Source organism: Procambarus clarkii, chromosome 78 (assembly GCF_040958095.1).
Source record: "Procambarus clarkii isolate CNS0578487 chromosome 78, FALCON_Pclarkii_2.0, whole genome shotgun sequence".
NCBI classification, from domain to species: domain Eukaryota; kingdom Metazoa; phylum Arthropoda; class Malacostraca; order Decapoda; family Cambaridae; genus Procambarus; species Procambarus clarkii.
The window spans coordinates 14362762-14387761 of NC_091227.1; the positions used below are offsets into that span (position 1 = coordinate 14362762).

The following is a 25000-nucleotide window of genomic DNA, read 5'->3' on the forward strand; positions in this document are numbered from 1 at the left end:
GTGTAATATATATATATATATATATATATATATATATATATATATATATATATATATATATATAAATATAATACATATAGTAAATATATGTAAATATAGGACTGTCATTATATCTGTCAAACGTAACTGCAAGCCAGGAGCCATTACCCATCACCAGTTCCCCTGTTGCCTTACCCCTGGAGCACGGAACCTTTCAGGCATTCACTCAGTATCTTAACTCACAAACCTTAACTCCGGTGTATGGTGTATAACTCACGCTTTCCTAACATGGTGTCGAAGTAGCTGGAGATGAGCTCCTGTATTTTTCTGGCTTCGGTGATATTTCCAGCTTCCATGAAGGCGAAGACCTGACTGCTAAGGTGGGGAATGAAGTTGAAGCCTCCGTTGACGGCACTGGTGAACCCCACACTGAGAGCTTCCTGGAGAGTCTGTGGACGAGAAAGTGGGTGTTTGGGGTGATTCATGTGAGTAATTGATTGGTGTTTGGGGTGATTCATGTGAGTGATTGATTGGTGTTTGGGGTGATTCATGTGAGTGATTGATTGGTGTTTGGGGTGATTCATGTGAGTGATTGATTGGTGTTTGGGGTGATTCATGTGAGTGATTGATTGGTGTTTGGGGTGATTCATGTGAGTGAGTGATTGGCAGGGCTTTGTGTGTAAGTTCTCGTGTGAGTATACTTGCTTAATTGGGCTTGTGAAGTGTGAGAGTTAGCTCTTGAGCCATCTTGAGATCTTCTTGAGATGATTTCGGGCTTTTTAGTGTCCCCGCGGCCCGGTCCTCGACCAGGACTCCACCCCCAGGAAGCAGCCCATGACAGCTGACTAACACCTAGGTACCTATTTTACTGCTAGGTAACAGGGGCATAGGGTGAAAGAAATTCTGCCTATTGTTTCTCGCCGGCGCCTGGGATCGAACCCAGGACCACAGGATCACAAGTACAGCGTGCTGTCCTCTCGGCCGACCGGCTCCGGCCGATACGGAGTCGGTCATACGTTCGGCCATACGTCTCGATATTCCATCGATTGGTAAACTTTTCAAACTGTTTTTGTATGTAAATGAATATAATTTTTGAATGTGTAAAATATAAATTACTTTCAATCGCCCTAGGACCCCCTCATGATGTTAGCCTCATTAGGAGTTGGAGAGACTCCCATATGTTTCATAGTTCCACCTTTAAGGCTCCGTCAGACGGAAAGGGAAAATAGTTGGGTCCTGCACCTTGGTCAGTAGTTTATTCCTGAACAACTCGAGTCTTTTGCACGTGTTTAAAATCTCCGAAGTTCTGCATAGTAAGTTTTCCAATATCGAGCTTCCCCAGCGGGAGATTTACCGCATCCAGTTTTTACTGCGCGAATTTTCATTTCCAAGTCCTCCTCCTTCATGGATTTTTAATTATTGACGTTTTCACTGCTCGAATACTTGGTCCCGGGGCTCGAGCACTCCATAATTGAGTTCCTGCGAGCGTTCTCCTTCACGATATATTTCTAGGCGAGTTTTCTCTTCTTGAGGTCAACCTCCAGCGCGTTTCCATTCTCAAGGTCTTCCTGAACCTATTTTTTTTTATCTCGAATGTCGTCCTCATGCTTGAGTTTTCAGGCTTCGAAGTCATCTTCCTGTGGGAGGTGATTGCCAGCCGATGGTCGACTGTAATAACATTGGAGGAAACTTTATCTTCTATCTCTGTCATATCAGCGAATTAGAACTATTGATGTTATTTTGTGCATTGAGGCGCCCTAAACATAATTGAAGGGGTTGACAGACATATAGACTAAGTTGCTGTTCAGCAAGCATAAGAAATATTGCCGGAACAACCGTGGACATTTTCAAGAGGAAACTAGATTTATTCCTCCAAGGAGTGCCGGACCAACCGGGCTGTGGTGGGTATGTGGGCCTGCGGGCCGCTCCAAGCAACAGCCTGGTGGACCAAACTCTCACAAGTCAAGCCTGGCCTCGGGCCGGGCTTGGGGAGTAGAACAACTCCCAGAACCCCATCAACCAGGTATCAACCAGGTAAGCGGCGTTAATAACGTAGGGAACTTAGTTCGTAGTAAAGGGAAATATTGCATGATTACCAATGCTCTATGACAGGAAATATACTTAGTCCTAATTTATGTTGTATTATGACTCAATGTATACAGGGTATTATTGACATGAAAAAGAAGCCCCTGGATTTGTATCAATGTTATCTTTTCAGTATGTGACCTAGAGATATCGCTGAGAGTGCGTCAGTAAAACGACGTTGACGCTGGTGGGTTATACTCACAATATCTCACTTATACATAGTCTGAGTTTGTTGTTATAACTGAAGTGTTTTGTCTGTGGAGTCACATACTGTACACATCGTAGCCCGCTTCGATGTGTAGTCAAGAACCATAGTTTCTTTATCCTTTCCGGGCGAGCTGGACGTCAACTCAAGGTTGAAGGCAGGGTGGTGGTCGAACATTGGCCAGTTTAGTACTACGATCATTCACGTCCACGAGGTGATGGGGTTCGTGGAATGATCCAATCTGATGTAATTAAATATTGTCTGACGATTAAATCAGACAATTTTCATTTTTCTGGCCTGTCTCCAACTTTGATTAAACGTCCATCATGCCAAAGGGAATTAAGACACTATGGCTCCTGATACTTCATCCTGCCATATGCATTACTTTGAATAGCTACTTGATTATTTTTATTCGGCAACCGCTCCCTGAACATGAACTTGGTGCAACTAATTGGCCTTTTTTTTAGAACAGCTGCTGAATTGTTCTGGTGTCTCCTGATGACAATAAACAGCAGGCGTTGTTCTTCCTTATATATTCCCATAGTTCACTTTACTTTCTCGTCGAAATGGGGGTCCAGAGCTGGTAAACAAGTCGACCAATTACGTCTCAAGATGTGTTTTGGGGTCTTCCTTTGAGCCAATCATTACATGGCTTCCGGCAGCGAGTCCATTCTGACATCACTTCTCTATAAACCGGCATTGATCGATTGTTCATATTTTCTACCATTGGCCAATCCAGTGAGATCTAGCAATATTTGTGGTGCATGCTAATTGGTTTGTGCTTCTCTGATCAATCCGCATTGGTGAAATTAAGTGACGTATGCAAATCATGGTCATTCATTCTTAATTTGTATTTCATGTGTTTAAATTGCTCTTATACTTCCATGAACTGTTGTTAATTACAATAAATCTCATACATTTGATAAAATATAAAGAAAATGAAAGACGAATTTACAACCGAGTTGGAATCGAGCATCGCAGGATTCTCTCTTTAATTTTTTTTTTGCCTGAGACACTGGCATATTCAGGGTTTGATCCCAAGGTTAAACGAAGGACAGACGTTGTGTGTGTGTGTGTGTGTGTGTGTGTGTGTGTGTGTGTGTGTGTGTGTTTACCTAGAGTGCTTGCAGGGGTTGAGCTCTGCTCTTTCGGCCCGTCTCTCAACTGTCAATCAACTGTTACTAACTACATTTTTTCCCCCACACCACACACACACCCCAGGAAGCAGCCCATGACCGCTGACTAACTCCCAGGTACCTATGTACTGCTAGGTAACAGGGGCATTCAGGGTGAAAGAAACTCTGCCCATTGTTTCTCACCGGCGCCCGAAATCGAACCAGGGACCACAGGATCACGCGTCCAGCGTGCTGTCCGCTCAGCCACCGGCCCCCTGGTGTGTGTGTGTGTGTGTGTGTGTGTGTGTGTGTGTGTGTGTGTGTGTGTGTGTGTGTGTGTGTGTGTGTGTGTGTACATCAAACGTGAAGAATACAGATATTATTGAAGATATATGAAAACTAGAGACGTGAGGAAAAACTCTGGTTTTCACTGAGGGGAACACCGGGGCAACGGCCCATGAAAGAGATGTCTAAATCAGTTCGGGAAATGTCTTACAAGAGGCAGGCCACTTGCCTGAAGTGAACGTGGTTTGTGTGGGGAGAGGAGGAGGGTGGTAGTGGTGGTTGTTGAGTGTTCTGGGGTCATGACAGATAAGTTGTTCCGGGTTAGGATACCAGGAAATGGGGGTAGAAATAGCCTAAGCTACTCTATCCCTTTGAGATATTTATTTCTATCTCTATCCCTTTGAGGTATTTCTTTCGTGTCTCAAGAAACATACTTGAGTACCAGGAAGTGGATCCTGCGAAGTATTGATGTCGGTGCTGTGTGATGCTGGATAATGAGGTTACTGGATGATGGGAGAGATTTGTGCATGCTGTCAAATATGCTGATGTTTGGAGAGCTATGTGGATGCTGGGAAACATGTATGGATTGTGGGAAAGATGTGTGGATACACGAGATAATACTAGCATCTCAGGTGCTATATACAGATGCAAGAGGGAGCATCCACAGCTTAAGAATATCAAAGAAGTCGAGCGAGATAAGCCATAACTACGTTGAGGTTCCGATCTCTGACTTCGACTTCTGATTGACGGCCAGATCAACCAACCTGTTGAAACGCTATTGCACACAGTCTAGTTGAGAACCCTTTGGAGGTCTTCAAGTTCTCTCATGAACAACGAAAGAGGTCGGATAGACACATACAAGTGAGTACAAAAAGAGTGTGTGTGTGTTTGAGAACACACACACACACACACACACACACACACACACACACACACACACACACACACACACACACACACACACGAACATATCACCTGTTTGCATGTAAACACACACCTCGTACCACGTAACTTACAATCTTCCCAATGAAAGATTCCCTTCCCCAATCCTACCCGAAACGCTTTGCGTAATAGTGGCTTTAGGCATTGTATGTACTAGCTCTATCTATAAATCTATCAATTTTTGTAAAACCTCTTGTATGTATGTACCTTACCTGAATAAACATTTATTTATTTATTATTATATTTATGAAGTTCATACTCTTAGCTATAGTTGTGTTTATATAACAAAATGTAAAAGTTTCCACATTCATTCATCACTAATATTTGATATTTTTCTCGACTTCAAAAGCACAGCGGCGGATTTAGTTTCACAATACTTTATTTGTCATTTAATAGAGTAATTATATAATTATCTATTATGATTGTCTTCACAGAGTCTTCAGGGATATTAGGAAGCCTCGTCTAACATGTCCCTATCGTGAAGTTGTTTATATATTTTTCAATAAGTTTTATAGATACTTCAATGATATTATCTCTGAGCATTCGAGGTCCAATTGCACCATCGTGGGAAAATTATATTATGGAATTTCTGAGCTGATTGCATGATCTTAATAAAAGTTTTGTGAATTTTTTTAACTAATTGAGGAATATATTGTCTATCATTCTGATCATCATAAGCTGTTTCTATTTAAACTAAAAGTAATGATAAAACAAAGCACTTATTGACTATTATATAATTTTTTCATTTATATTCCGCTTAAAATATTACTATTGAAGCTATTTTACTAAAAATAGTATATAAATAAAACATTAAAATTAATACTGTATGTAAAATTGTATCGTTATATTTGGTGTTGAAACAATCTTAAATGAATTGTTACAATCAAGTGCCCTAATAATTGGTGTAGGTAAGGTCATAGCCCAACATTATTGTAATAACGTGCCTTTGTTCCCTCAGCTTAATAATGTTTCGGTGATAATGGTCTCTAGAGCGTCCCATTGTTCCGGGTTAAATAGTGTCCTGCCCATTATGTGCTTCCGAGTTCCAATAAGTACAATATCCTCCTGGGCTCACCATGGCTCTGATGCCGAAATGGCTTTCATTATCGGTTGGTTTGTTGTACTCTAATGTTTTTATGGTGAAAATTTGGCGTTTACTTTTTTCATAAAATATAATTTTGGGTCTTGATTATTCTTGTATTTTTTTAATGGATCGTATTTATGAATTTGTGGTTAGTATGTCTCTTCAGTGACTTTATTTAGACTTTATTTTGGTTTTCATTAAATACTTTATTGTGTAGATGTTTTCGCTGTGCTTTTGTTCGAACATTCGAGTAATGTGAGAACATTTTACTGCGTTTATAATGGTTATTTTTGTGTATAAACAAAAAATTCTCAACATTCCTTCACTGTGAATGCAGCAAATGCACTATTGCAAATGCAATAGTGCATTTGCTGTGAACAACGCTCTTTTACGTGAGAATACAAGTCTTCACTATTAACACGACTTTATCTTCAATATGAACACACTACCCCATTCAATATGAACACTGTAGGGGGGAAATTAATTGTAAACCGGAAAATAAAAAAGTTTAACATGCAAAGGAATTAAATTTTTACGAACTTGCCAATTTAGGTCGTCGGTAAAAAGTTACAGTTTGGGGTTCGCTGTCATGTTAATTATCGCAAAACACGTCGGTTTTGCGTCTTATAATGAATTTCAAAGTTCTTATTTAACAAGTCACGATGCATCGCCAAGGAGTATTTTGTCTATAGATTCCAGAAGAGGGACTAAATTGATTAAACAGAATCTTGCATTAAACACAACCCCATATAGCATAAAAAAATACGATTGCTTATAACCATTTTTAATACTAAAAAGATTATTTGTTAAAATTTTCGTTTAATGTTACAAGTTTTTTGTAGCTTTTAACACTTAAATAGTGATAAGGGGGGTAAGTTAAATGCAATCAAGTGGAGGAGGGGAGAGGATGGTCTTGGGAAAGTAAGGGGGAGGGAAAATAGAGAATAAAGCATTAGGGGGGAGAGAAGAGAATATGTGAATAAGTGAGGAAATTAGGGACCAAATAATTGGCAAAAGTTTTGGCGTTTGAAAGACACTTTCCAGGTCAATGGAGTCTGAAGTGTTCAGATTCGGTCTCCAAGTCACTGTAGCAGTAGTCGGTCTCCGGGTCACTGTAGCAGTAGTCGGTCTCCGGGTCACTGTAGCAGTAGTCGGTCTCCGGGTCACTGTAGCAGTAGACGGTCTCCGGGTCACTGTAGCAGTCGACGGTCTCTGGGTCACTGTAGCAGTCGACGGTCTCCGGGTCACTGTAGCAGTAGTCGGTCTCCGGGTCACTGTAGCAGTAGTCGGTCTCCGGGTCACTGTAGCAGTAGTCGGTCTCCGGGTCACTGTAGCAGTAGACGGTCTCCGGGTCACTGTAGCAGTAGACAGTCTCCGGGTCACTGTAGCAGTAGACGGTCTCCGGGTCACTGTAGCAGTAGTCGGTCTCCGGGTCACTGGAGACTCAGGGTGTAGACTGGCGCATCAGGTCTGGTCAATACACAGTCGTCAAGAGACTCATGAGTTTACATTGTGGAAATATTAACAGTTGCCGTTACCGTCAACAGTGACTATTACTTGGCTCATATATCCGCGATTTACATCTCTCTTGAGAGGTTTGTGCAGGAATTATCGACGTTTTTCAGTCACGAGTGTGTGTGTGTGTGTGTGTACTCACCTATATGTACTCACCTATATGTGCTTGCAGGATCGAGCATTGACTCTTGGATCCCGCCTTTCGAGCATCGGTTGTTTACAGCAATGACTCCTGTCCCATTTCCCTATCATACCTGGTTTTAAAATTATGAATAGTATTTGCTTCCACAACCTGTTCCTGAAGTGCATTCCATTTCCCCACTACTCTCACGCTAAAAGAAAACTTCCTAACATCTCTGTGACTCATCTGAGTTTCAAGCTTCCATCCATGTCCTCTCGTTCTGTTACTATTCCGTGTGAACATTTCGTCTATGTCCACTCTGTCAATTCCTCTGAGTATCTTATACGTTCCTTGTGTGTGTGTGTGTGTGTGTGTGTGTGTGTGTGTGTGTGTGTGTGTGTGTGTGTGTTACTATTTGTATTTACTATTTGTATTTGTATTTACTATTTGTATTTACTATTTGAGTCGGCAGAATTGAACTATTTGCTCTTGAACCCCGCCTTTCTAACCAATCTATTTTTCCTCTATTATGTCTGATACATATATTTCTCTCTAACATGCGCGCGTACACACACACACACATACACACACACACACACACACACACACACACACACACACACACACACACACACACACACACACACACACGGCCGGTGGCTGTGTGGACAGCACGCTTGATACGTAGTCATGTGGACCGGGGTTCGATTTCCGGGTCCGATAGAAACAAATGGGCAGAGTTTCTGTCACCCTTATGTCCCTGTTACCTAGCAGTAAATAGGTACCTGGGAGTTAGACATATGTTAAGGGCTACTTCCTGGGGTGTGTGGGAGTGTGGAAAAAAATAGTAGTTAGTAACAGTTGGTTGAGTGACAGTTGAGAGGCGGGCCGAAAGAGCATAGCTCAACCCCCCGCAAACACAACTAGGTGAATACAATTTGGTGAATACACACACGTACGTACGAGCCATGAGTTACGAGGAAAGGCTACATGAGTGAACCTAACGTCGTTGGAAGCTAGGAGAGCTCGGGGAGTCATGATCACTACCTACAAAATTCTAAGAGGAATCGACAGGTTAGATAAAGATAAATTGTATAACACGGGTGGTACTCGAACAAGGGGACACAGGTAGAAACTGAGTACCCAAATGAACCACAGGGACGTTAAAAATAACTTTTTCAGTGTCGGAGTATTTAACAGATGGAATACATTAGGCAGTGATGTGGGGGAGGCTGACTCCATACACAGTTTCAAATGTAGATATGATAAAGCCCAGTAGGCTCGGGAATCTGAACACCTGTTGATTAACAGTTGAGAGGCCGGGATCAAAGAGCCAGAGCTCAACTCCCCGCAAGCACAACTAGGTGAGTGTACACACATCCCAAGGAAGCAGTCCGTAGCATGTGACTAACTCTCAGGTACTTACTTCCTCCTAGGTCAACAGGGACATCAAGGCGAAAGAAACTCTGCCCTTGTGTTTCCGCCTCCGCCGGGAATCGAACCCGGGCCATTAGGAATACGACCCCTAAGCGCCATCCACTCAGCCGCGAGGCCCCACAGGTACCCCACGACTGATGTGTATGTGTGTGTGTGTATATATACACACATGTGCGCAGGATAAGCCACACAACATGCAGACTTATCCATGTGTGTATTATACAGCATTATCCTTCTGTAAGTCCTTACACTCTGACTTTCAAGCTGACTTAATCCAGTTTAGTAAAGGTCACTGCTAATGGAAGGTCTTGTTTGTGGCTCTGACGTGGCAATGGTGAGTATACTGTCCTATTATGAGTCGCTTGGGTGAGAAGGAAAGGCATTCAGGTACGTAAGTGCGAATTCAGATGTGATTCTCTAGGTGGGTTCTCGTGTTCTTCGTATTTATGAATGTATATAGACAGAACAGGTTTTCCTTATATAAAAATATGGATATATAACGATTTGTTTAACCAGACCACACACTAGAAGGTGAAGGGACGACGACGTTTCGGTTCGTCCTGGACCATTCTCAAGTCGAAACGTCGTCGTCCCTTCTTTTTCTAGTGTGTGGTCTGGTTAAACAAATCGTTATATATCCATATTTTTATGGATATATAACCTTCACACACTAGAAGGTGAAGGGACGACGACGTTTCGACTTGAGAATGGTCCAGGACGGACCGAAACGTCGTCGTCTCTTCACCTTCTAGTGTGTGGTCTGGTCAACATACTTCAGCCACGTTACTGTGACTCATCGCCTGCACGATTTGTTTAAATTCTTATCAATGTATTTGAGTATGTTGGCAAAACGAGTAACTTTGGAGAAGTAAACACCATATGAGAAATAATAAAGAAAATCAGTAACAATCAACATATATATATATTAGGGGTTAGAAAGGGGTGAATGAATAAGTTATAGTGTGTACCATTATTTAGGGCACGTTTCGTCTTAGTAAAGGAAGGGGAGAAGAACTGCGAGAATGATTCCCCCTTAGTGTTGAAGATTGATGATAGATTGATGAAGATTAAGCCACCCAAGAGGTGGCACGGGCATGAATAGCCCGTAACCCCGTGTTGAAGAGCTGCATAAAGTGGTCTCAGTCTGTACCTTTGTCTAAGGTCGTGAGTCACTTGTGTAAACCAGAGGAGAAGAGATAAATATTCCCAGAAGAGAGATATGATGATCATTATACATAATCTATGTAGCTTTAGAAGCCGCCATGAATAAATGAATTTTGTCTTTTTAAGTAACTTTATTCTTCATCTTCATTCCTTCAACTGCTCGTTCTTGTCTTACGACGGGTTTCGATCGATGAAAAGTGGGTGTAATGATAGTGATGTTAATGTGATACCAACAGACTTTTAAGAAGATTAAAAATGTAAATAACTTGAGCGTTTTCATGCATAATATAAATAATTACTTACAGATAGTAAATTATAAATATTTTTATCGTGTAGTATTTTTTTTTATTAACACGCATTGAAGGCTATGTAGCCATATACAGGTAAGCTTGATTGAACGCACATATGCGTACACATACGGGTTTGAGGTATGCTCGATTAAATATACCTGCCGAAATGGGGATAGTCTTTACTGCAGTAGCAGTAGGCATCAATCAGTCATAGGAGACTATGGAGTTGCATTCTGGTTAACGACTAACTTCATCAGTAACGAGTAACCCCTTCAGTAACGACTAAAGTTACAACAGTAACGTTAAGAAATCCTGGTCCTTGTCAAATCTACTTGTGAAACGATTTCTTGTATTAATCTGTTCTCTCTCTCTCCCTCTCAGAGTGTATGTATGTGTGTGTTTTGTTTTACGATTTGCCATTTACTATTTGTACCTGCAGGATCGAGCTGTTAGTTCTTGCACTATGATACCTAATACATATATTACACACACACACACACACACACACACACACACACACACACACACACACACACATACACACACACACACACACACACACACACACACACACACACACACACACACACACACACACACACACACACACACACACACACACGGGATCCAAGAGTCAATGCTCGATCCTGCAAGCACAAATAGGTGAGTACACACACACACACACACACACACACACACACATACATACACACACACACACACACACACACACACACACACACACACACACACGGGATCCAAGAGTCAATGCTCGATCCTGCAAGCACAAATAGGTGAGTACACACACACACACACACACACACACGCACGCGCGCGCTGCCATCGACAAAGCAGCTTGAAACACAAGAAACATCAATCAGAAAAACAGACCTCTGAACCGAGCACGATGGATCGCCCAGTGTCGCAATGGATTCGACACGAGTCCTCTTTTGAAGCCGAAGCTTCCCCAGCTGAGAACAGTCGGGGCACAAAAGAGGTCCTAGAGAGGAATTTTAAATCAAGCGGAAGCGGAACAGTAATAACTCGGAGCCGAAAACGTTTGGGAAATCTGGCTCGATCGGTCACAATGAGAATGAAGACTGCGCGAACCTGTTGATTAGCTGTGTTAAGGGAGGGAGTGACTGGATGTCTGGGGACATGTAGGAAGGAAGGAAGGAAGGAAGGAAGGAAGGGGGATGGGAGGAGCGGAAAGAGGAGGAGGAGGAGGAGGAAGAGATAAAGAAGTAGCTAGAGAGAATGAGATAGAGAGCTAAGGGGGTTTCAGAACAAAAGATCAGAGGTGTGACTGTAACAGAAAAAGTGATTGGAAACATGCCAATCATTAGTCATATCATTTGTCATTTGGAATATGCTACAGATATTGTTTAGACCAGTGGAATTCAAATTGGTCCAGTACGACCAGTCGTGCCTGCTCGTACAAGATGATTCTGTTACTATGTAAACTTTAGACAAATCTTGATCAAAACTTAGTTTCCATTAAGTTTCTCTTTTTAGTTCACCTTTAATTTTTAAATTAATAAATTTTTAATTAATTAATAATTTAATAAACTGTGCTTTGTTAACTCTTGGATTCACTCATAGGTATTCAAAGTTGCATTACCATAGTTACCACGAGATCAAATTATATATCAGTCGTGTCATCTTGTTAGTCTTGCATGTAAGGAGTCAGATGCATAACATTAATCCAGTAAAGATTGATCAATTTGGCATAACATTTGGTATTTTAAGAAACATTTAGACAGTTCTGCTTTGGGCCGAACTGTCTAAATTTGGGCCCAGTCAACATAGGCTCAGGGCCCCTAGTATTCCCCAAGCTCACTGAGAGACTTGGCTCAGGGTCCCTAGTATTCCCCAAGCCCCTGACAACCCTGACCGTGGACCTTATACAGTCTATATCTACGTGTTCTTATATACAGACCTAAATACATAATTTAACAGGGCCGAGTTCAATACCAAGAAGATCCAAGTGAATGAAATATCATTATGCACTATAGGGTGCTTTTACAATTTATATACATACCTATATATATATCTTACATAACTGTTTATATTTACAAAATATTCATATGCAGGCGATGAGTCACACTAACGTGGCTGAAGTATGTTGACCAGACCACACTCTAGAAATTGAAGGGACGACGACGTTTCGGTCCCTTACTATCTATAATGCAGAAAATGGCACCTATTTATCTTGTGCCCAACCTCTAATTTTCGCTTATTAATTTTTCCGTTTTTTTAGAGGTTTCATTTTTCCATTCGTGTTTCAAAGTCTTGCAATTGTTCGTGTTGCCCAAGTCCTCCATAGCTTCCTTAATACACAATTCTTCTGACGTGAAAGGGGGTTTGAGATCCATGCTTCAGATTCTAGCACTGTATCATGTCCCAATTCCACTGTTTTCTACAGCTTGGCTTGTATCGACTTTCGTTCTCGCTGCCTTAGCTTCGTCTTGAGGTCAAACGTGATTTCTCAATAGCTTAAGCTTTTCGCGTAGTACTTCCACTCATTTCTCAGGGCACCAAACAGTTCCAACCAGTTCTATGGGCAAGACACACGTCTCCACGAGGAACTTATGTCCCAGTATCTAAACCATCTAGCACAGAACAGTCTATACTTAACGAAAAGACACCCCACAGGTCTCAAGCCACATCCGTAGCAACCCGTTCTCTTAAAAATAACGTCACTTTTCGCTGGTATGCGCGCTATGGCCAAATTTGGACGTAATTTGAAATGAAATCGACTCACAAAAGTGACGTACTGTTCCGTTTTCTGTTTGAGTCGTCCGGCTTACTCTGCAAGGTTAAAAAGAGGCAACTTTCCATTAACGTTTTTCATACCGTTTTGAAACTTTATAAGAATTTCCTGCCCACCTAACCTATCAGAGGACCCTTAACTTACTGTTGTTGAAAAAAAAATCCCAAATATAATTTCATTTTTTTTCATTTTCAAATTACGTCCAAATTCGGCCATACGGGCAAACGGCCAAAGGCGACGTTCTTTTAAGAGGACAAGTTCCCGTAGAGCATTAAACCCATCGCCAACCCAGTTGTAGATGCCAAGACAGGTTCAAGGAATAACTGAGTAAAGAGACCTTTAAACCAGTCTCCTGGCGTCCCTTCCCCCCATCAAGGGCCATTAGAAACCGTGGCTATCAGGTAATACCCTCTTTCTCACCATCCTTACCTGATCGAAGCCGCTGAAGATGGTGAGGGCGCTGCCTGCCACCTCCAGACATTTCCTACCTTCGCCGCTAACGTCCAAATCCGTGAACTTGATGCCAGCCAACGTTGGCACACGTTCTACGCCTTTGGCAAGAAACTCGCTCATGGATACTGTTAGGGAAGATAAATGGTGGTGAAGACCGGCCAAACACACACCGAAACTACGACGTTGGTACAACGTTCAAAGAAGTTTTAACACCACCTAACCAGTTATAACAACCAATATAACAAGTTGTAACAACGTTCTAATACGTCATAAACACGTTAAGCCAAGATGTAACAACTTTATTACAAGTTGTAACAAGCGGAAAATAGAGACAGTTTCGGTTTGTGTTTCCAGGGTTCGAGACACTCGGAAAGTTAGATGTTTGCCAGATGCCTGTTTCGAAACTTTGGAAAATGATGTCGGAAAATATGCGAGACTAATGGCACAGCGAGCATATATATCTCTGCTGCGCCAAGACGTTAATAAGCTTTAGTGTAATAAGTTTGGATGAAAGGAGGCGCCGAAAACTAACGCGATTAAAAATTGATGCTGTTAGCTTGAGCGAAGAGGAAGGATGTGGTGAGGTAAAGACAGAAGGAAAAAGGGGGTTCCTGTCACGTGGTAGGGAAGGAATGGGAGACAATCCCTGCCACAGGATAGGGAAGGAATGGGAGACAATCCCTGTCACAGGATAGGGAAGGAATGGGAGACAATCCCTGTCACAGGATAGGGAAGGAATGGGAGACAATCCCTGTCACAGGATAGGGAAGGAATGGGAGACAATCCCTGTCACAGGATAGGGAAGGAATGGGAGACAATCCCTGTCACAGGATAGGGAAGGAATGGGAGACAATCCCTGTCACAGGATAGGGAAGGAATGGGAGACAGTCCCTGTCACGTGGAAGGGAAGGAATGGTAGGCGGTTGCTGCGTGATAGCTTGGGGGTACATGCGTGGCTGGACCTGAACAAACTTCAGGTCCATCAGTCATTATATGACTGCCCTCAAGGCAGTCATATAATGAGATGGCATTCAGACAGGAGGTCGAGGATCAACATGTTTCGCTCTCTGGAGCAGAGCTGTGCCTGGGGGGTGAAAACTAGCGGATCACAAACATCCACGTTTCGTAGGTGGGTGGATTGGGTTGGTGCAGTTTTAGTACCCTGTATTTAGTCCGTTGGTAGAATTCAAGACACTCCGTGAAAGATGCACAGGTTTCTGTCTTGTCTAGGCTCGAACGTTTCTGGTAACTCACTGCACTATTTTGATTCTATCTTGAGGTTATCTTGAGATGATTTCGGGGCTTAGTGTCCCCGCGGCCCGGTCCTCGACCAGGCCTCCACCCCCAGGAAGCAGCCTGTGACAGCTGACTAACTCCCAGATACCTATTTACTGCCAGATAACAAGGGCATTAGGGTGAAAGAAACTCTGCCCATTGTTTCTCGCCGGCGCCCGGGATCGAACCCGGCACCACAGGATCACGCGTCCAGTGTTCTGTCCGCTCAGCCACCGGCCACCTAGTCAAAATTAAACCCCGTAAATTTGATGGATTGGTCTATTGTATAAAGTGAGAGGACAGGTTCTAGAACTCCGTCGACGGGTAGGAATCGAACGTGTAAGTAGAATAGACGGGTTTCTTGTCGGGGACAGGAAGCCTGTAAGACTCATCGTGTCACCTTAGGCCTACTATTGACGTTCCCCCTAATATGCAACCCACAACAGCTTTGTAATCATAGATACAATTACTCAAGCAATACTCTCTCGTATAAATTTCCACTACAATTCTACAGGAAAATTTATTTTATACAGAATTTTTCAGCTGTTAATTAAAGAAACTAATTAAATATTAATTATAGGTCTATTATTAGTTCATGAAAGATTAAGTGTTAAGCCCAATCGTTATTGAGGTCACTTAATTTCTTGAGCATCAACGCATCTCTAACCTCTTTTTTCCTCACAAGCCTAATCCATCTTATTTTTTTTCCTTTTTTTCCCCCATTGTCCCCTCTTTTCTTCCCTCTTCATATCTCCCCAACTAGCTGCGCCTTCCTCTTCCCATTGGGGCCACGCTGGGCTCTAGAGGGAAGCTGATTATTGATCACGTTCTTAATATATATTCTGTGAGGTCACTTATCGCCTGTGAACTGATTAGCCTCTACTAATCTTCTTCACCTTCTGCTCCTCCTTACCAAGCTAAGTAACGTAATGGCCTGGCGCTTTCCCTTGATAATGAGAAGGCATTATTCCCCTGATAATAAAATATTTCCCTCCAACTCTTCAGAAGATTCATTTGAATCAAGATTCGTCAAGTCTTCAGATTCCCTTCTAGTCTTCAATAATGCCCTAATTCTAGGGCATTATTCCCCCTTGATAATTCCCTCCCTTCCCTTCTCTTCCTCCCTCCTCTTCCCTATGTTTATCGCCCTTCCCCTACCATCCACTCTCTTGATTTTTTTAATGCTGTCCAACTCTTTCTCTAGTCCCCTGCTTCTACCCCCTATTGCTATTCTTCTCCTGCTCCTTATTCTTATTTTACATTTATGAAACACCTGTTATTCCACTTCTAGTATATGTGATCTTTCTCTATTTTCTTACGTACTCTTCTCCTTCAGTATATTTATTTATATATTACAAGAGTTCTTACAATTCTTGTAAAGCCATTAGCACGCGTGACGTTTGGACAGGTCCTTAATCCAACGTTCCCGGAATACGACCCGCCAAATCGCTTAATAACCAGGGGCTTGATTCACGAAGAAATTACGCAAACTTTTATTTGGAAATTACGAAATTCCTCAATCTTTGACGGCTTTGGTTACATTTATTAAACAGTTTACAAGCATGAAAACTTGCCATTCAACTGTTGTTATTGTTATAAACAGCCTCATGGTACTTCGGAGCTCATTAATCTGTTTAATAATTGTAAACTAAGCCACCAAAGATTGAGAAAAGATGTTCAGGTTCGTAAGTCTTTGTGTAAATGATTCGAGAATCTAGCTCCAGGGCTTTTGGGGTCAGGGCTGTGGGGTCAGAGCTTTGGGGTCAGGGCTGTGGGGTCAGGGCTGTGGGGTCAGGGCTGTGGGGTCAGGGCTGTGGGGTCAGGTCTTTGGGGTCAAGGCTGTGGGGTCAGGGCTCAGGGGTCAGGCCTCAGGGATGTGCCCATGCGTGGTACAGATCTCTGGAGAACAGACATAAAGTACTTCAGATCGAGTGAACTACGCTACAAATATAAGTACTGCATGTGCTCTTTAACTGGTCATTAAATCATTATCATGTTACCTTAGAGAACTATAGTTTGGATAATTAATTTAAAGGACTAAATAGGGTAATGTTTGAACTATTTATCCCCCTTTGTGTGCTAACTGAATTGTCCCTATGAGACATATTAGTGAGCTGAGCGCCCCTTAGGTCTATTGACCTAGTGTCCGTAATTGTCAGTTATTCCTCCCTTCATCAGTCGATGTCAGTACTTGTGTACTGTGAGCAGTTTGTTTATACCCCATGTTGAGTGCATACTGAGTGCTTTAGAGCTATTTGAGCTACGAACTAGCACTCTTTGCTTTGTTACACTCACACACACACACACACACACACACACACACACACACACACACACACACACACACACACACACACACACACACACACACGCGCACACACACACACAACCACACACACACAACCACACACACACAACCACACACACACACACACACACACAACCACACACACACAACCACACACACACAACCACACACACACACACACACACACAACCACACACACACAACCACACACACACACACACACACACACACACACAACCACACACACACAACCACACACACACACAACCATACTACTCATAATTTTAAAACCAGGTATGATAGGGAAATGGGACAGGAGTCATTGCTGTAAACAACCGATGCTCGAAAGGCGGGATCCAAGAGTCAATGCTCGATCCTGCAGACACAACTAGGTGAATACAACTAGGTGAGTATACACACACACACACACACACACACACACACACACACACACACACACACACACACACACACACACACACAGCAACAGTAACATCTAATTACCCATCTTACTCCCTTGTTCCCTTGTACCAGTCAACTCAGGGTGGTAGCAGTGTACAAATGTGGTGTTCTCAGGCAAGTATCCCCTCTCTCTCACTTCTTGATCCTCTCTCTCACTTCTTGATCCTCTCTCTCACTTCTTGATCCTCTCTCTCACTTCTTGATCCTCTCTCTCACTTCTTGATCCTCTCTCTCACTTCTTGATCCTCTCTCTATACCTCCATTATAACTGTGATCATATCTCAGTTATATCAGTAGTTCATCTGGTTATATTGTGATTGTTCACCCGTAGTGTGTTATACGATTAGGGGGACACAGGGTGTATGGCTAGGACTAGGGGGACACAGGGTGTATGGCTAGGACTAGGGGGACACAGGGTGTATGGCCAGGACTAGGGGGACACAGGGTGTATGGCCAGGACGAGGGGACACAGGGTGTATGGCTAGGACTAGGGGGACACAGGGTGTATGGCTAGGACTAGGGGGACACAGGGTGTATGGCTAGGACTAGGGGGACACAGGGTGTATGGCCAGGACTAGGGGGACACAGGGTGTATGGCTAGGACTAGGGGGACACAGGGTGTATGGCTAGGACCAGGGAACACTAATGGAAGCTGAAACACCCAAATGGAGACAGTAAATTTGAGATGACACATAATCGACAGGGTAGATAAGGATAAATTGTTTAACACGGGTGGTACGCGAACGAGGGGACACAGGTGGAGACTGGATACCCAAATGAGCCACAGGGAAGTTAGAAAGAACTTTATCAGTGTCAGAGTTGTTAACAGGGGGAATGCATTAGGCGGTGATGTGGTGGAGGCTGACTCCATACACAGTTAAAATGTAGATATGATAGAGCCCAGTAGGCTCAGGAATCTGTACATCAGTTGATTGACAGTTGAGAGGCGGGACCAAAGAGCTAAAGCTCATCCACCGCAAGCACAACTAGGGGAGAGGGGGACGTACACACATACACATACATACATACTCATCCAAACACACATACGCAAAGGCTAAACAAAATTGCTCTCCTCTGATTTTCAATTTTTGTTAGTCAATATTGAAGGATATTTGTGTTGAATATTTTGAAGGTTGTCTCCTAACTACGCGAACTGGACGATAGAGCGACAGTCTCGCTTCTTGCTGGTCGGCGTTCAATTCCCAACTGTTCCTCACCTTACCCCTCCCGTCCCCCTTCCCAAAGCCTTATCCTCATATCCTTTCCACTGTCCTATACAGTCGTAATGGCTTGACGATTTCTCAGTCAATTACTTTCTTTCATATAAAGGCAGGCAAAAATTCCGTTCATATAAAATAATTGCCTTTGGAAACTAGCAAGATGGCAAGTGCACACTGCAACAAAATTAGCTGCAGTTTAATGATGTAATGATCAGCAGCTGAATGCAAATGTATTACGAGGCAAATGTAGCTGTGAAATTTCAATGAAAACTATACAGGCCATTATTGGTAAGCGTTTTATTCCCATGTAGGGAGCCGGTCGGCCGAGCGGACAGCACGCTGGACTTGTGATCCTGTGGTCTTGGGTTAGATCCCAGGCGCCGGCGAGAAACAATGGGCAGAGTTTCTTTCACCCTATGCCCCTGTTACCTAGCAGTAAAATAGGTACCTGGGTGTTAGTCAGCTGTCACGGGCTGCTTCCTGGGGGTGGAGGCCTGGTCGAGGACCGGGCCGCGGGGACACTAAAAGCCCCGAAATCATCTCAAGATAACCTCAAGATGATGGTGAATGGTTGTGAAGCTACGGTGGAGCTCCGACCCAGCACTCATACGTGTATTCTGAGTCGTCAGATATTCCTGTTTGTGACTGTGTAAAGTGAATATTCAGGCGATGAGTCACAATAACGTGGCTGAAGTATGTTGACCAGACCACACACTAGAAGTTGAAGGGACGACGACGTTTCGGTCCGTCCTGGACCATTCTCAAGTCGATTGAATTGAGAATGGTCCAGGACGGACCGAAACGTCGTCGTCCCTTCAACTTCGTGTGTAGTCTGGTCAACAAAGTGAATATTCTCCCAGGTTATCATAATCCACACAAACAAAGCACTCTAGTTATCATTCGTGTCACCTTCATTATACATAAGTGTTCGTACGTGTGTGTTTCTGGTTGTGTACAGAAAAGTTGTAAGTTCGGGAAAGTTGTGAATAGATAAACGTGTCTTTTATTCATCATATACAGTTTATATGCCCCTGTTACCTATGCAGTAAAATAGGTACCTGGGTGTTAGTCAGCTGTCACGGGCTGCTTCCTGGGGGTGGAGGCCTGGATCGAGGACTGGGCCGCGGGGACACTAAAGCCCCGAAATCATCGCAAGATAACCTCAATATATATGATTTATAGGATGGGAACCGGTGGCTGAGCGGACAGAACACTGGACGCATGATCCTGTGGTCCCGGGTTCGATCTCGGGTGCCGGCGAGAAACAATGGGCAGAGTTTCTTTCACCCTGATGCCCCTGATACCTAGCAGTTAATAGGTACCTGGGAGTTAGTCAGCTGTCACGGGCTGCTTCACGGGGGTGGAGGCCTGGTCGAGGACCGGACCGCTGGGACACTAAGCCCCGACATCATCTCAAGATATATCCCCTCAGGTACTCCTAGTCACCAGCTCAAGCTCTTCAGTAACTTTTATCAAAACAGCAGTTAATAATAATAATAATAATAATAATAATAATAATAATAATAATCTATGAATATGCTTGAAAACGAAAACATATATATATATATATATATATATATATATATATATATATATATATATATATATATATATATATAGATAGATATAGGTAAATAACTACATTGTATAACATTGAAAAATAGTATTTCGAGAAACCAGCGAAGATGAATACACAGAAACTGCACAATCGGGTTGACAGGCCTAATTACGCTCACCTTTAAATTGTAACAGAGAAATCGTTACAGCCCTGCATTACAGCCTAACATAACAATTAACCAAGCCTAAAATACAAAATAAATGCTAAATCAAGTCGAAACCTGACGAAAACTTAATACATGAATCCTGGACTTATTAACTTACAGGTTGACACCTGTTTTGGTGGGAAAGTGGTAGTAGAAGAGTGGTGTATTGGGACACGCCTTTGCTACCTCCACCATGTACTCGACCAACTCATCTGTTGTGGCAGGCTTGTCGAAGAGGCACGGGAACACGGCCACACCTTCAGCACCCAGGTCCTCGGCGTGGCGTGCCTGAAATCACCTTATCATAAGGCTCTTACGAGGACGCTCTTACATCCGTCGTTTCATAAAAGTTCTTTTGGGCCCGTTATGTGGAGCCTGGTTGGGAGGCTGATGTGCACACGGGTATCGTAAGACTCTCTCAGCCTCGACGAGTCTACATAACGACACATGGGAAGTTTGGTGTTTACTTTGTGACATAAATCTTCTATAATATTCTGAGACGAGCGTTGAAGGAGGCGTCTGCCCTAGTTTGTCAGTCTTGGTTTCCATCTCCCCCCCCTCTCGCCCTCTTTATATTTCTGTCTGTGTCTGTCTGTCTGTCTCTGTCTGTCTGTCTGTCTGTCTGTCTGTCTGTCTGTCTGTCTGTCTGTCTGTCTGTCTGTCTGTCTATCTGTCTGTGTCTGTCTGTCTGTGTCTGTCTGTCTGTGTCTGTCTGTCTCTGTCTCTGTCTCTGTCTGTCTGTGTCTGTCTCTGTCTCTGTCTCTGTCTGTCTCTGTCTCTGTCTGTCTCTGTCTGTCTCTGTCTCTGTCTGTCTCTGTCTGTCTCTGTGTCTCTGTCTGTGTCTGTCTGTGTCTCTGTCTGTGTCTCTCTCTCTCTCTCTCTCTTCCCCCCCCCCCCAACAAACACTTGGCTAGAAGTTTCGTGTCTTATCTCACTGAAGTCTCTCACAAACACTCAATGTCTCTCCACACACACTCCTCGTTTGGTGTTTGTCTACACAATTGCCCTTCCCATTAAACAAAAAATCTTCATTTCGAAATTCGAATCTCTCTCTGTCCTCCCCTTCTCTCACATTCTTATCTTTCTCGCAATTTTCTGTGTATATACTTCTCTCTCTCTCCACACACACACACACACACACACACACACACACACACACACACACACACACACACACACACACACACACACACACACACACACACATTGACAGTTGAGAGGCGGGCCGAAAGAGCAAAGTTCAACCCCCGCAAAAACACAACTAGTAAACACACACACACAGCGAATACAGTAGCTTATGCTTTATTTAATGAGTTAGATACAAGTAGAGGCGTTGTGGAAAATGAGAACCTCATAGTTAACACATCTCGTCATGATAATGATACTGGCTGATATGATTTGTTTCATCAATTACGAATGTGATTCTACACCTTACTTTCAACTCAAAAGGAAGATTACAAGCTTTGTACATAGACATTACACTGAAAATTATATTTTGTTCGGTGTTAATCCTAAAAATGTTTAGTGAGGTCGTTGGTTAAATGGGCTGGAGAGAGTAAATCACAGTCCTTCAGTAAGTGGGTAAAGCACTTAGAGAAGTTCAATTCGTACACAGAAAGAGAATTAAACACTGTTCAAGACACGTTTTAGCGTAGTAGTTAGGAGTCGTGTGTATAGTGTTGCATAGATAGATTCGGCCAGTGTTTATAAGGACGGGCAGCTGTTGTGCAACGCAACTGATTACGTTCGAAATTTTCTCAGATTTCTTTCTAAATCTAACAGCACACTTCTAAAATCACACTTCTAAAAGCACACTTCTAAAAGCACACTTCTAAAAGCACACTTCTAAAAGCACACTTCTAAAAGCCCACTTCTAAAAATGCTTATTACTTAAGGACTATAAATACATCAGAATGCTGGTACAACCAAAACTCGTAACCTAACACAATGTAGCTGAATGTAATGAAACATGACACATAATATTCGTTTAGATGTGATATCCGACAGTTTTCATTATACTTTCTAATATATATAATGAATATGTATACCTTTAGTTGAATAGACACTGAATGGAAGCATTTGGCATAAGGTGTTCACATACACTGGGTTACAGCCCCCGCTCCTGTGCCAGGTAAGTCCATTACGGGTTCACCATAGCCTGTGCTACTTGGAATTTTGTTCCGAGTAGCTGAATCTAAAACAACAACAACACTACTGGGAAAGTTTCTTTCAGTCACAGCTTGAAATCTGTTTCTCTTCCTCTCTCTCCACACGCACACACTTTGTTTTTCAATTAACATTCCACCCTTTTTCGTCTATCCATTCTTACATTCCCCTCCCTCTCTGTCACCCCAAACTTCACCTCCCTCTATACGCACTCTTCATTTGTTTTTCGAGCAGTGCCTCAGTCACTCAGAAAAAAAAGGCGTAGGGGTGCATGGCGCTCGCAGTAAACAATGCTTTTTTATTCCTCTCGCTTTAAATGGGCCTCCGAAAGGCAGTTGGAGGAGTTTTATTGTGCAAGTAGAATCGTCTCCTTTTATTCGTATCCTCCCTCCCTCCCCCTCAGTTTAATGTGTAAACATTTATTTTACGAGATTTTGTCGTCATTAGTAAAGCAATATACAGGGTGTAACAAAAGTTCTTGTAAACAAAATGGCATTTATTTTATTTATTTTTGATGAATTACTTTCATCTATGTATTAATGTTGATAATGACTGTAGACAATAGTTACTATGGTGGCCATGACGATGCTAATGATAAGTAAAGGATTCAATTCAACAGAAACCATTAAATACTCCATGGCTATTCCATTCACCTGGGTTCTAGGAGACTCGAAGCGTGGACCCCACGTGTGTAAAGTCGAAACTCTATCCACCGAGTTATTGATCAGTCTTAATAGCTTAATAAATAGCCATTAATTATACTCCATGGCTATTTTTACTCGTAAATTCAGCACCAACATCTCCCCGTCTTTTTTGACTGCTTCAGCTAAAGACTAATCCTTGACGCAGAGACATACAAAGGGTAAAAAAGAGTATTTTTCACAGGGGAATCTAATTCTGGTGAGATTTTAATGTATAAAAGGCATTACCATCCATCACTGGCATTACACGGATGATGTTGACATTAACGGGAGTTTTACTCGGTATTTTCCCAGACTTTTGGCCAAATTTAAACAGGCCTCCGAGTTTTACTGCTGCTTTCATGAAATACTCGAGTCGGGAATTCAAGTCCGAATTTTAAATGTTATTTTTGAGTTTTAACCAGCCTGTCCTAGAGGCTTATGTTCACGTACTGGGACATTGAGAAGGATTTTATATAGACAAGGTACAGCGGCTAAACTAATCTATGCTTTCATCTCCAAACCAATCTGTGTTTTAACCTCGAAATCCGTCTTTACTCTAATATCCAAACAAATCTATGCTTCAATCTACAAACGCAATCTAAGCTTTAATCTCAAAATCAATCTCAGCTTCAATATCCAAACAAAATGTGAGCTTTAATCCCCATGAACTTCATGGGGAAGTTTTTGAGGGTAAATATCCTTCACAAAGTTTACGATAACAGAGTAACAGACAGACTGTGACTTTATGATAGCCCGTCAACTAATATAGTGAATCTATTTATATAATTTTTGGGCTTTGAAGTTACAGTGAGAGGCCCCTCACTGGGGATAACTAGACGGCCGTGATGAGAGTGACAGGTGAGAATTCGTTAATGAGATTCTCATTGAGGTCCTGATGAGTGACAAGTGAAGGGGGGGGGGGGGAGAGGCGGCTCTTACTGAGGATAACCAGCGAGTTTCTGATGTCACTGAGGCGGTGATGGTCCTCTGACTGAGGATAGTTAATGAGGTCGACCTGCCGTTCCTGATGGGAGGGACTGTAAGGGGGGGGGGGACTCTTTACTGGAGAATATTCTGAGTGATCGTGTTCTCACTAGATCCTGCGTAGCCTTGAGGCAGCCAGCGTCACACTTAAGATATCCTGGGGCCAGATTCACGAAGCAGTTACGCAAGTACTTACGAATGTTACATCTTTACTCAATCTTTGACGGTTTTAGTTACATTTATTAAACAAGCATGAAAACTTACCAATAAACTGTTGTTCTTATTGTAAACAAAGCCGCCAAAGATTGAGAAAAGATGTACAGGTTCGCAAGATGTACGAACGTACAAGTGAATAACTGCTTTCGTAACTGCTTCGTGAATCTGGCCCCTGGTGATTGTATTACTCACCAGATCCTGTGTATCCTTGAGGCAGCCAGCGCCACACTGTACAATCATAGTTGATACCTCGGCCCTGCACCTCGCCCAAGCCTCCGCCACCGCCTTCCTCTCTACCACCGTCATGGACATCCCCTCGCCAATAGTGCCATTAACTGCAACATTAATAACGAGAGTGTGAAGGGTGGGAGGGAGAGTTGGAGTGGGAGACGAAGAGAAATAAGGAAGATGGAAGGGAAATGAGGAATAGAATAGGGTTCGTGGAAGAGAGAAACAGCAAACTAAAATAATAACA

General features: G+C 42.7%; 1 protein-coding gene across 1 annotated transcript in view; it reads right to left on the reverse strand.

Annotated features, from left to right (window-relative positions):
- The window catches only part of LOC123746128 (N-acetylneuraminate lyase), a 48424-nt gene that overhangs the window by 6356 nt on the left and 17068 nt on the right, over positions 1-25000 (reverse strand). The window contains exons 5-8 of the mRNA XM_069314084.1: positions 24718-24860; positions 20595-20764; positions 13425-13572; positions 257-428 (exon numbers count right to left, since the gene is read on the reverse strand). Of these exons, the coding sequence (XP_069170185.1) occupies positions 257-428; positions 13425-13572; positions 20595-20764; positions 24718-24860 (633 nt within the window). The remainder of the gene's footprint in view (positions 1-256; positions 429-13424; positions 13573-20594; positions 20765-24717; positions 24861-25000) is intronic.